This window comes from Camelina sativa, chromosome 11 (assembly GCF_000633955.1).
Source record: "Camelina sativa cultivar DH55 chromosome 11, Cs, whole genome shotgun sequence".
Taxonomy (NCBI): domain Eukaryota; kingdom Viridiplantae; phylum Streptophyta; class Magnoliopsida; order Brassicales; family Brassicaceae; genus Camelina; species Camelina sativa.
In genome coordinates this window covers 8,013,906-8,026,199 of record NC_025695.1, presented here as the reverse complement: position 1 = coordinate 8,026,199, position 12,294 = coordinate 8,013,906, and the positions used below count along the sequence as shown (strand labels likewise).

The window sequence follows — 12,294 nt, the reverse complement described above, 5'->3', positions numbered from 1 at the left end:
CTCGTCATGTTAAATCCTTCGGACGAGCAAGAAGCTTCAGTCGTTGGACCGATCCGACCATTAATGTCCAACGTCCGCTCTCTCCTCCTTAGACGCTCCCTTTTGAGCAGAGTCCCTAACTTATCTTTTCCCTTCTTCCCCTTGACCGGAACAGGTATCATCTCCAAGCCCATCAGCTTTGCAACCACCCCTGTCTTGCACCATACCACACTTTCTCCAGCCACCGTCCGAGGCAGGCGTTTTGTCTCCAAGCTCGCTTGGCTTGATCTCTTCGATGTCCGTTGGTCCCCGCAGTGGGATCTCCGTCCTTCCTGTAATGTCATGTCAACACTGGTGCCAAGCTGGCGCCGGAACGATGACCGGTACATCGCATCCTTACCGTCCAACGAGAAACGTGGGTACTGATTCAACGCGTTCCTCGCAGACCTTACGCAAATAGAACATAAGTTAGATATACAAGCAACAAAACATAATATGGAATAGACAATGAAACATTCTGAAATTAATAAATTATATAACTTGTTGTCATAAAACTAATAACTTATTTCGTAAAACGAAATCAAAATCGGTAGTTGTTTTCCTATCGACAACGGGATATTCGTCTTAATTATTAGTATTACCATACTGTAATAGGTAAAGCAAGTATGCAAGTATTCGTAAGAGTTCATGAGTCCTCATGAATATTTTCTATGTATATAAATAAGCTTGACGCACCTCAAAATATCGGAACTGTTAACGCATGACATCCGAACGGGCTGATGAGATAACTTATCATCATCATCATCATCATCGTAGTTATCATAAGTACCGTAGTAAGATTCACGGAGTCTAGCTCTTCGAACAAGATCTTCTTCAACCTCTAGCTGAAGTATCATCTCCTCCAGCGTTCTCGGCGACCCTCCACTGAAAGGAGTGTTTTCAGGAGTAACCGAAAGGCCCACATCGTTCTTTTGATGTTGGTTTAGTGTAGAGGTCGAGCCATCGCCGCCACAAGAGCTCCCGAAGCCGCTACGTGCACCTCTTCCTCGCATTCTCGAGGCAATAGAGTATTTCTTGAGGAAGAAGAGAGAGAGATCTTTCATTGTTTTGTTTGGGATATTGTCTTAAGGATTTGAAATTGATCAAGAAGCCATGGTGGTGTGTGGTGTGATAGGAATGAATACGGGGCTGTTGCCTGGTGGGAGATAGTTTCTTTAAGTTTTGGGTTAAAAAAGAATTAAGTTTATTTTGAANAATAGATAAAGCAAGTATGCACCTCAAAATATCGGAACTGTTAACGCATGACATCCGAACGGGCTGATGATGTAACTTATCATCATCATCATCGTAGTTATCATAAGTACCGTAGTAAGATTCACGGAGTCTAGCTCTTCGAACAAGATCTTCTTCAACCTCTAGCTGAAGTATCATCTCCTCTAGCGTTCTCGGCGACCCTCCACTGAAAGGAGTGTTTTCAGGAGTAACCGAAAGGCCCACATCATTCTTTTGATGTTGGTTTAGCGTAGAGGTCGAGCCATCGCCGCCACAAGAGCTCCCGAAGCCGCTACGTGCACCTCTTCCTCGCATTCTCGAGGCAATAGAGTATTTCTTGAGGAAGAAGAGAGAGAGCTCTTTCATTGTTTTGTTTGGGATATTGTCTTAATTAAGGATTTGAAATTGATGAAGAAGCCATGGTGGTGTGTGGTGTGATAGGAATGAATACGGGGCTGTTGCCTGGTAGGAGATAGTTTCTTTTCTTTTAAGTTTTGGGTTAAAAAAGAATTAAGTTTATTTTGACGTTTTAATGAGTGTCACGTGGGAAAGTGTCATTGGCGGTCACGAGGTTCTCTTTTTCTCATTTTTTCACGTATTGTGTGATACATAAATGGTCTGTTTCACTTTTCCGATCCATTCTTTGTAGTTTTTCTTATCCGAAATAATATTGTTCACTAAAAAAAANGGGAAAGATTGTAAAATTTCAAAAGTTACAGCAAACACTATAATACATATGAAATACAAGGGTCTTACTCTGATAATACTACGCATGTACATAGATAATAACATCAAACCCTAATTGCTGAAACAGCGATCATATGATAAAAAGTGTCTTTGTTGAGAATATCTTTGTCGGCAGCAGCTCGAATTGCGTAACGTTTGAAGAGCTTAAGGGTCAGGTCAGGACCGAGATAGGCCTGAACAATCGGCTTTAAACCGGCTTGAACATAGTTAGCCCTGGATCGACCATACGAATCCGGATCTTTCATAAACTCGTCCTGCTTACCATTCATGTGATCAGCTATTTTAAAATTTTCCATTTTCTCTATCTTAAAACCACTACAACGATCAATCGCAGCAACGATATCATCCATGCTTCTAAAGTACACCGGGATGTTAAAACCATCTCGTTTCTCCTCTTCAATTAAACCCTTTTACAAAGAGACGTTTTGTAAAATCCATACATAAAAACATGAAAGTCTTCACAAAAGAAACATAATGACGTCATCATGAGATTACCTCGTCTACCAGATTTTGCCAAGCTTGATCCATCAAAGTTGTGAAAGGGTGCTTGAGACTCGAGTCAGTATCTCCGATTTGGCTGACTGAGCCAGATGGTCGACCACCCATCAACATGAACAACACTCCTCCTACCACAATCTCCTCTTTGCGACATTTCAAGAACTCGGCTAAGTCCTTGTCTGATTGCTCCGCGTATGTCTCCACGACTTCTTTCTCTGCTCCTTCAATCCACACCCTTCCCTTATTCCATGACTTCGATCCTTTCTCCATCACCTTTTCGGGTATCTAACATCATATCCAATGTACAAGGAAATGTAACGTTTTATGGTTTTTCATTAAAAAAATGAAAACATTGTAGGTTACAGAAATAAAGTTGGTTCGTCGGACTTTATCAATTGTTTTTTTTGATATCGTTCATTAACATTCACATTATAAGAAATGAAGATCATTTAGAAATCAGTTTTAGTATCCTTATGAAGCTATGAAAATCTTCAAAATATATTTAACTGTTCATGACCCTTCATATATTCACCAAAATTAACATAAGTACTTAAAACGATGTTGAATAAATAGCGGATGATAATACATATACCTGAGAGAGCCATTGTAAGGCGCTCATAGTCACAACGACATGGAGCTCTCCTTTGGGAAACAGCCGCTTATAGAACGACCCCGGAGCGCCAGCCGCGAAGTACTTCCGGCTGGAACCGTTCACTTTCTCATCCAACGACAGAAACAACGTGTTGAAGTCGTTAGAAGGCAAGTCAGAGAAAAAGACCTCAAACTCCGGCTCGGTTGCGCCGTCTTTATCCACGGCCAGCTTCCGCCGTAACACCTCAACCACCGTGTCGATCGTGGAAAAGGTGTTGTCTCCGATTGCGCAACCTAGATCGGCTATCTTCAGGTGAGAGTAGGAGCATCCTTTGGTAAGCTTAATAGAGTGGATAGCTGACGTCAGCATTGGTTTGCTCAAGGCTAAAGCTGCGGCGGGACCGTAACAGTTGTTCACGTAGCTGACGACATCATCGCCTCCTTGCATGGAGAGCACGTGCTCGAGGCTCCGCGACGACTCCATATTTTTGTGTGTAAAGGTGTGAACGTTATGCTAATGTAGTTAAATAAATTAAAAGAAGGATCTATTTGGTTTTAGAACTTACTGACTCTCAGTGAGGATCAAACATCTCTCTCTAGTCTCTATATATATATTACTCGATCGGTAACATTATCCACTCAAAGGCTACTTCGTCGTCGTTTTAACGTCAATTTAAGACATAACATATAACTTTAAAATATTGGACTGGATGCGTTACTTTATGAACCATTTATATTCAAAAAGAAAATATATAAGATCTTTATTTTTTGAAATTACCAGCAAAAATCCTAATGGTCTAAAAATAACATAGTCGTTGATGTGTCACTAACTCACTATGCGGTTTTAAACTAGTATAAATTCATGTTGTTAGAACCAATATAGAAATATTATTAACTTGCGATTTATAAATAGTTGTTAAGAGAAACTTTATGTTAGTAGACGCTTTCAAATTTCAATGTTTCCCACGAAATTAAAATTAAATATTAATAAAATTGTATGAATTACTACGAAATAATGAAGATATGTCGCTATCTCTAGAGTCTAAAAGAGATTAGCAGTTGGTTTTGACAAAGGAAAAGATTAGAGAGATTAGCAGTTGCGTTTAATTTTGGTATCTATAAATATGAGTTGATGGTTACGAGAGATTAGTCGCTGTCACTTGTCAGTCAGTGTCCACACTAAGATTTTTTGTTTTTAATTTTTTTGGATAAAGTGATTATTTTTTCTTTTGATAATACATTTATAAATATGCAACAACATCTTATATATCTCCAATGTTTGTAATCTTTTTACGGATAATTAGCATCCTCAGAGAACTTTTGCTATATGGTGCAGAGACATTCTACCATAGAGCGAGTTTAGTATAATGTCACGTCGTCGATTCTTTATTCGGTATATCAACAAAATTTTGGTTCAATTTCTGCCCTCCTGGAAAACAAAGCATAGGTAAAAAAGAAGAAGAATGAAGAAAAAGATAAGCTAAGTCGTTAATGTGTCACTTTCATTTTTCTTAATCGTTTGTTGTAACTTTTGGCAGTTGATTTCGGGAAAACGAAACATAGGTCTGTTACTCTGTTATTTAAATTATATACCGCCCAAATCCATCTTCATAGCACTGCTATGTACACTTAAACAATTACTCGCTTCTGCAAAGTCAAGACGATGGAGAAAAAAAGTTAGCATAAGTCAAAAAGCATGTCGTATGAGTTTGACGAGATTCCATGATTGTAATATCGACTAATTTATTTGAAAAGTAAGGTTTAACAAATCAACCGTAAAATGAACTAAGTTTATTTTTTTAATTTAATGTTAAATTATATTCAAAAGAAAATAAACGTTTTACAAAGCTGTTATTAAACACATTTCAAACAAAATAAACCTATGAAATCATAAGTTCAAGGCTAATAAAATCTTGCTGCAAACCAGGTTTGGATGTTTATATCCTTCCAGTTCTAAGAGTGCTTAGCCAATTGTGGACGTTTTTGTCAATGAGCTTTAGTAATCTCGCCTCCGTAACAGGTTGTTCCCATGACGCCGAGCATTTCTCTTTAACCATATTGAGTGAAGTGTGTTCTGAAAGGCATAGCTGATGAGAAGTTGTGTGGTCTTGTCAAGCTCCTCACCTCCTAGTAACGCCATAATCTGTTTCCAGTCTGTAGTGTACTTGTTCAGCAGGAGCTTCTTCGCCAGCGCCTCCCAATGACTTTAACCACATGATTAACGAAGTATTGATAGCCAATCTAATGTGTCGAATGATATGAGTAAGGGAGCAGTACTGAAGGCCGTTTGGTGGTCTCCATACTCACATGACCACTACGGAAGCCAAGTCCGAGCTGATGATTTTTTTTGTAATACCTCAGCATTCATTTTCTAGTGATACAAAAACTAAAATAAGTATGTGGGTTCCAACTTATAACATTATTTATACATTATGCTAAGTTTTGTGGGTTCCAACTCAACTAATTTTCTATGTGTAGATTGGTTTATGTAGCTCCTTAGTGAATGTATTACTCAAAATTTTCTTCCACTTTTAATGTGGGATTTCTCATACACTATATAGAATTATCTTTTTGATTAAATAAATCTAACTGATATTTTTAAAATGAAGTTTTAACTATTTTTTTTTTTGGATAATAAATGAGATCACATATTATGTTGCATTTAGAATACAAATCTGTAATTTCCTGTCAAACATTGATAGTTTGTAGTACATAATTATATATGTGGACATTATTTTTCTTATTAATTGAAACTTAAAATAAAAAAAAACAATAATTACAAATCTATAAATATAATGTACTATTAAAATTCAAAAGTAAACCTTATTAAAATATCCAACAGTATTAAATAAAATTAAGTCATTATGATCTTTATTTTATTGACTTAATTTTTATTTCTATATTCTTAAACCAACACAAGAAAGTATTATTAAAAATCAAAGCATAGTTATTATGTATCATATATTTAAATTTATCTAAAACAAAAGTAACTTAATATTAAAAATAGAGATTTCTTTTACATTTATTTTATTTAAACTATATATATTCTGTATCTAAAATTGCTAAATTAAGTTCATGCTTTAGTCCTTTTTTTTTGGGGAAAATAAAAGTTAAATGGGCTAGGCTTATAGAAAGAAAGCCCAAGAGGCCAAGACTATATAATGATTCATGACCCGAGTGTAAGATCCGATTTCAGAATTTGGGAGCAGGAGACACAATTAACAAGCGCCGGGAAAAAAAAAATCGAGAGCGACATCAATGGCGCCTTCTTCGTCGAGCGGTCTCACGTTCAAGCTGCATCCTCTGGTGATGCTCAACATATCCGATCACTTCACTAGGGTTAAAACTCAGCTTAACCCTCCCGCCGCTTCTTGCGCAACCGGTAATGGCTCCAGCAACGCCGACGCGATGTTACTGCAAAACCCTAGGGTTTATGGATGCGTGATCGGTCTCCAGATCGGCCGTACGGTTGAGATCTTCAACAGCTTCGAGCTTTTGTTTGATCCTACTACTGATACTCTCGATAGATCCTTCCTTGAGAAGAAGCAAGAACTCTGTAAGCTTTATTTTACATACACTCTCTCTCTCTCTCTCTTTATATCGTTCTCGCTTTGGTTCTAATTTGTACGTTTTTGGAGATTTTTAGATAAGAAGGTGTTCCCTAAGTTCTACATATTGGGATGGTACTCTACGGGAAGCGACGCTACGGAATCTGATATGCTTATCCACAAAGCTGTGAGTTGCAGTTTCATTGTTTCAATCTGATATGGTTCTCTGTTGTTGTAGTACTGATTGTGTTTTCATCTACAGCTGATGGACATTAATGAGTCCCCTGTATATGTTCTTCTAAATCCGGCTATCAATCACTCACAGAAGGATCTTCCTGTGACTATCTACGAAAGCGGTAAATTGTTTTTTTTTCCATCATTGATTGACTTCTTTGTTTTAGAGATTATCATCTTATTGACTATTAGAATCAATTGATTGTCTTCAAAAACTAGAGTTTCATGTCATTGATGGGATCCCTCAGTCGATTTTCGTGCATACAAGCTATACGATTGAGGTATGAGTTTTAGTCACTTGATTTTTAATTTATCTGTGTGATATGAGAGTGGAATTTTGATAACATAGCAGTGGTTGTAAATTCGTGCAGACTGTTGAAGCTGAAAGGATATCGGTTGATCATGTTGCTCATCTTAAGCCATCTGATGGAGGCTCAGCAGCAACTCAATGTAAGCAATTATTGTACCCTACTGCATATTTATTGTTATCTTGACTTTTTATTGCATGGAGTTTTATGTTGATTCCTCGATGTTTTGCAGTGGCTGCTCATCTTACTGGTATCCATAGTGCTATCAAGATGCTAAATAGCAGAATCAGAGTGCTCTATCAGTATCTCGTCGCTATGCAGAAAGGTATTTTGATATTCTTACTCAAGTCCCAACAGTCGGTCACTCTATTATTTATTCATCAAGTTTTTGTAATTTGTACCTTAATCTTGCCTGGAATATATCTATATGTGTTTTCCCTACGGGGAAAAAAAGAATAAAAAGGGGGTTAGAAGTTGATATTGATCAAGAGTAATGTGGTACTAATTTCTTGTGTGATTCTTCTGCATCTAGGTGATATTGCTTGCGATAACTCACTTCTGAGACAAGTATCTAGTCTGCTCAGAAGTTTGCCTGCCGCAAAATCTGAAAATTTTCATGAAAATTTCATGATGGTAAGTAGTGCCTTGCCTCTTTCTAGCAATGTTGGTTAGAAAAAAGTAGAATTTGAATCTCCTAAATTCTTATTGTATCTTGTTGTTCTGAATTGATATCCTTAAAAACATGATGTTCTATTCTTTTGCAGGAGTACAACGACAAATTGCTGATGTCTTACCTAGCAATGATCACAAATTGTGTCAGGTATGTGCTCGACATGTTATTCCATTAAACTAAACTATTTGAAGTACAACGATGGACAGGCATGCCAATGTTTTGTCTTTTGCTTGATACACTAAATGTTTTACGATACCAAGACAGATAAAATCACCTGTACTTGGTGTAGGCATACATTGTAATAGTTTTATTTACTTAGGTTAAGAAGTAAATTGAGGACCTTGCTCAACCATCCTTGTTATAATTAAGATAATGAGCACGTAGCTAGGGAAATTTAAACGTTTCTTCTACTTTAATCTAATCTTGTGCTATAACTTGACCGATACAGATGTCAATTTGTCTTGTTGAAAGAATCCTTTGTAAAATTGATCTCTCACTTTTTTTGTTTTCTTTATAAATTGCAGCAACATGAACGAGGTGGTTGACAAGTTCAACACTGCATACGAGCGAAACAGCCGAAGAGGCGGTAGGACTGCGTTCATGTAAAGATTAGTTTCAGTGTAAAACCTTTTTTTCTAGGTGGTCTGGTCCCTAAGTGAAGGGAAAGTTAGAACTCTTTAAGGCATTGTACTTTTGGGAACCAAACAGCTAAGGAAGTTTTTCTTCTGCGTCAGCTTTGTTTAGACAAAAGCCAAGTTTAGGTCTAACCAAATTTTGTGAAATGACTTTGGAAACAAATCAATTTTTACCTTCCCTCAAAAACCATTTATTCAAAATTAAAATAACCAGTGAACAAAGAAATTTGTTTCATATCTGTGGTAATCTACTCATAATCTCTCTGTATATCAGTGAGCTCGCTGACAATCCAAGTCCCTGTTGTGACACTGGTTCCACCTTCGGCTCTGCTTTTAACTGCAACATTACGCCAGCTGGATCACCTATGTCAGGCATTGGCTGGTTGGGAAGCTTCTCTTGCCCAATAGTTAAACCAGGCATTGAAAAATCAGAAAGCTCAGATTGGCCTATGTAAACAGAGAAACCTGCAGGAGGCTTTAGGCATGGCGGTAAGTCAAATAGAGATGAGTTGGCTCTGACTAGTCCCTCAGATCTACTATGTGGCACTGGATAATGCACAACATTGTGGTTGTGGGTCTGAGTCGCTAAACCGCCTTGGAGAGTCCCTGAACTGCCTGAACCGACGAGGCTGCTGTTGCGTGCTGCTGGTACAACGTGGGTGTGCTTGCCTATATAAGTTGTTAGAACGCTCTTGAAGTCATCAGAAACTCTCTCTACATGCTTTGTTACGGTGCATCCATTAGCTGTGCATTTATAGTAACTCCTGTAATATAGAATGCAGATTATGATGGAAATTCATGGAACAAAAGATGCAACGAAGGGAGAGCAGCAAGCAGAACAGAGCATTTGGATACAAGAACCTTGGATTCGGGTTTCCTTTGACAACTTTTTGCCCATACTTGCGCCAGCGATAACCATCATCGAGGATGTCAATGTCACTTGTGGTCTGCACCACGACTCTTGGCTCACGGCTGGCTCGGGTTGATCCACTCATTTCTGCTGGATAAGCTTCGAGTTTCCTGATACGCGAATGGCATCAGAACTCAGAACATCTCGTCTTTCTAAGTATTTTAAATGGTGATTTTTCTTACCTTCTCTTTGACTCAGATTCATCTACTTCTTCGTCATAACTCAGGGAAACACTCATGTGGGACGTTCGATCATCTTCCTCTTCATCTCTAAAGAAGGCATCAGCTGCTGCATCACCGTATCCGAACTGAGTCTCGCTTTTTACCTGCATTGATCCAGAATGGCTTCCGTATTTGACTTCAGATACAGGTGATGTCCAGTCTATGTTCTCATTGGTTCCAGCAAAACCATCTTGTTCGGATCCAATCCCTGAGCGGCGGTTAGGTGGAGGTTTGGGGTGATTATGAGATCCTGTGTATATGATCTCTATAATATGACCCTCCCGAGACCGTTCAACCTTCTTCTTGGCCTCACAATTTGGGTGCGTGCACTTGTAATAACTACGTGGATACTCACTTCCTTTAACTAGCTTCTGTCCGTATTTTCTCCAGTTGTATCCATCATCTGCAGGTGCACCACTAGCCATCGAGTCTCCTAAACCGCATAGCTGTCGTTGCTCATACTCTTGGGAGTCATCGGGTTCTAAACCGTTGTTTGTAGGATCAAGGCTACTTCCTGAAATGGATTGGAAGGCCAAGGATGTGGTAATGTCGTCAAATAACTCATCTTTAGCCTTATCAGAAGGTAGTGATAAGAACTTCCCAGTTGTCGGAGATGGCTGAGCTTACAAGTGAGAAAAGATTTCAGATACGGATTGGCGAAAGAGAAAGACGATAATGACAATGTTGAAAAGAAAGAAGTTACCAATGGGTTTGAGAGGAAAACAGGAGACTCTAACAGAGTTGCAGGACTAACACCAGGAGAAGAGATGGTTAAACATGTTGACTGAAAAATATCTTCAGTGTTTAAACTTGGTGCACTAAACCCGGATCTCGCTTCAATCCTTTCACGAAGAGCTCCTCCTGAATAACCTGGTGTCTTGTGAAAGCTGGTTTGCATAGAATCAGCCATTACAGGGCTTAACCTGACATGTGACACAAGTTATTATTACCTTAAAATCTATTAGTTAAAATGATAGCAGAAAAGTTAATTGTTAGCTTCTGTAATAAGTTTCGAATCCAAAAACACAACGTGAGAGAACTCATGCTGAAAAATGTACAACGATGGAGATAAAAGAGTGATAAANTATGAGATCCTGTGTATATGATCTCTATAATATGACCCTCCCGAGACCGTTCAACCTTCTTCTTGGCCTCACAATTTGGGTGCGTGCACTTGTAATAACTACGTGGATACTCACTTCCTTTAACTAGCTTCTGTCCGTATTTTCTCCAGTTGTATCCATCATCTGCAGGTGCACCACTAGCCATCGAGTCTCCTAAACCGCATAGCTGTCGTTGCTCATACTCTTGGGAGTCATCGGGTTCTAAACCGTTGTTTGTAGGATCAAGGCTACTTCCTGAAATGGATTGGAAGGCCAAGGATGTGGTAATGTCGTCAAATAACTCATCTTTAGCCTTATCAGAAGGTAGTGATAAGAACTTCCCAGTTGTCGGAGATGGCTGAGCTTACAAGTGAGAAAAGATTTCAGATACGGATTGGCGAAAGAGAAAGACGATAATGACAATGTTGAAAAGAAAGAAGTTACCAATGGGTTTGAGAGGAAAACAGGAGACTCTAACAGAGTTGCAGGACTAACACCAGGAGAAGAGATGGTTAAACATGTTGACTGAAAAATATCTTCAGTGTTTAAACTTGGTGCACTAAACCCGGATCTCGCTTCAATCCTTTCACGAAGAGCTCCTCCTGAATAACCTGGTGTCTTGTGAAAGCTGGTTTGCATAGAATCAGCCATTACAGGGCTTAACCTGACATGTGACACAAGTTATTATTACCTTAAAATCTATTAGTTAAAATGATAGCAGAAAAGTTAATTGTTAGCTTCTGTAATAAGTTTCGAATCCAAAAACACAACGTGAGAGAACTCATGCTGAAAAATGTACAACGATGGAGATAAAAGAGTGATAAATACCGGATTGATTGATTAATGCATGCAGTAAATGACACCGATCAGACGCCGTTTAGACTGTACGAAAGATCGAAACATGGGGCTGGTCTCTGTTCCTCTGCCTATCTCTGTCTCTCTCTTTTCTTATGGGTTTGTTCACAAACAATGATCGAAAGGAATATAAGAAACCTTGTGTAGTAAAAGTCTCTTGCTCTCTCTCTCGTTCTTGATTATCGGTGTTACCCTAAACACAATGAAGATGTATGGCAAAAGAAACTACACAGCTTGGTTAGATAAATTTTCTCCCTATTTTTCTCAAGATCCGAACAAAAAAAATTAATATTTTTTCTACAATGTTTAAAAAATAATCCGCAAAAATTTCACCAACCGTTTAACTATTTTTAGAAATATACACAGTTCCCTTATGATACACACTTCTAATAAAACTAGGTACGAACCCGCATATTGATTTCAAAAACTATGTTTACTCTAAGGTTTGTAATATATTATGCACACATAGAGATTTATAGATATAATTATTTGTTAAATCATTTACAGTTCAAATTTATATTAGTTTGGTTTCATTCAGTTTGTGATTTTTGAAATAATAAAGATTTCACCATAAAATTAAGATTCACAAAACAACGTACCCGAATCTAACGTTTACCGAATTAGTGACCAATCAGAATTGTATAAAACTTGTAAAATTATAAAACGGATAAAAACCATCAAAAAGATTAAAACTTCACAAAACGAATGACTTAAATTCTT

General features: G+C 38.0%; 4 protein-coding genes across 4 annotated transcripts in view; 1 reads left to right on the top strand and 3 right to left on the bottom strand.

Annotated features, from left to right (window-relative positions):
• Positions 1 to 1,176, bottom strand: part of LOC104722315 — a 2,547-nt gene extending 1,371 nt beyond the window's left edge. Inside the window, exon 1 of the mRNA XM_019231496.1 lies at positions 715 to 1,176. Coding sequence (XP_019087041.1) covers positions 715 to 1,082 — 368 coding nt within the window. The 5' untranslated portion in view covers positions 1,083 to 1,176. The remainder of the gene's footprint in view (positions 1 to 714) is intronic.
• On the bottom strand, positions 1,940 to 3,672 carry LOC104722314 (gibberellic acid methyltransferase 1-like). The gene is made up of 3 exons (XM_010440458.2): positions 3,089 to 3,672; positions 2,494 to 2,781; positions 1,940 to 2,405 (listed from the first exon to the last, which is right to left on the bottom strand). Exons 1-3 carry the CDS (start codon positions 3,569 to 3,571, stop codon positions 2,043 to 2,045), a joined length of 1,134 nt encoding a protein of 377 aa, XP_010438760.1. The 5' UTR covers positions 3,572 to 3,672; the 3' UTR covers positions 1,940 to 2,042.
• LOC104722311 (COP9 signalosome complex subunit 6b) lies at positions 6,281 to 8,583 on the top strand. Its single transcript, XM_010440455.2, has 9 exons — positions 6,281 to 6,643; positions 6,734 to 6,822; positions 6,898 to 6,991; positions 7,089 to 7,150; positions 7,241 to 7,319; positions 7,410 to 7,502; positions 7,710 to 7,810; positions 7,942 to 7,997; positions 8,375 to 8,583. Exons 1-9 carry the CDS (start codon positions 6,346 to 6,348, stop codon positions 8,454 to 8,456), a joined length of 954 nt encoding a protein of 317 aa, XP_010438757.1. The 5' UTR covers positions 6,281 to 6,345; the 3' UTR covers positions 8,457 to 8,583.
• On the bottom strand, positions 8,718 to 11,383 carry LOC104722313 (probable WRKY transcription factor 34). The gene is made up of 4 exons (XM_019231567.1): positions 11,164 to 11,383; positions 9,578 to 10,233; positions 9,347 to 9,505; positions 8,718 to 9,249 (listed from the first exon to the last, which is right to left on the bottom strand). The coding sequence occupies exons 1-4, from the start codon at positions 11,368 to 11,370 to the stop codon at positions 8,718 to 8,720; spliced, it is 1,554 nt and encodes a 517-aa protein (XP_019087112.1). The 5' UTR covers positions 11,371 to 11,383.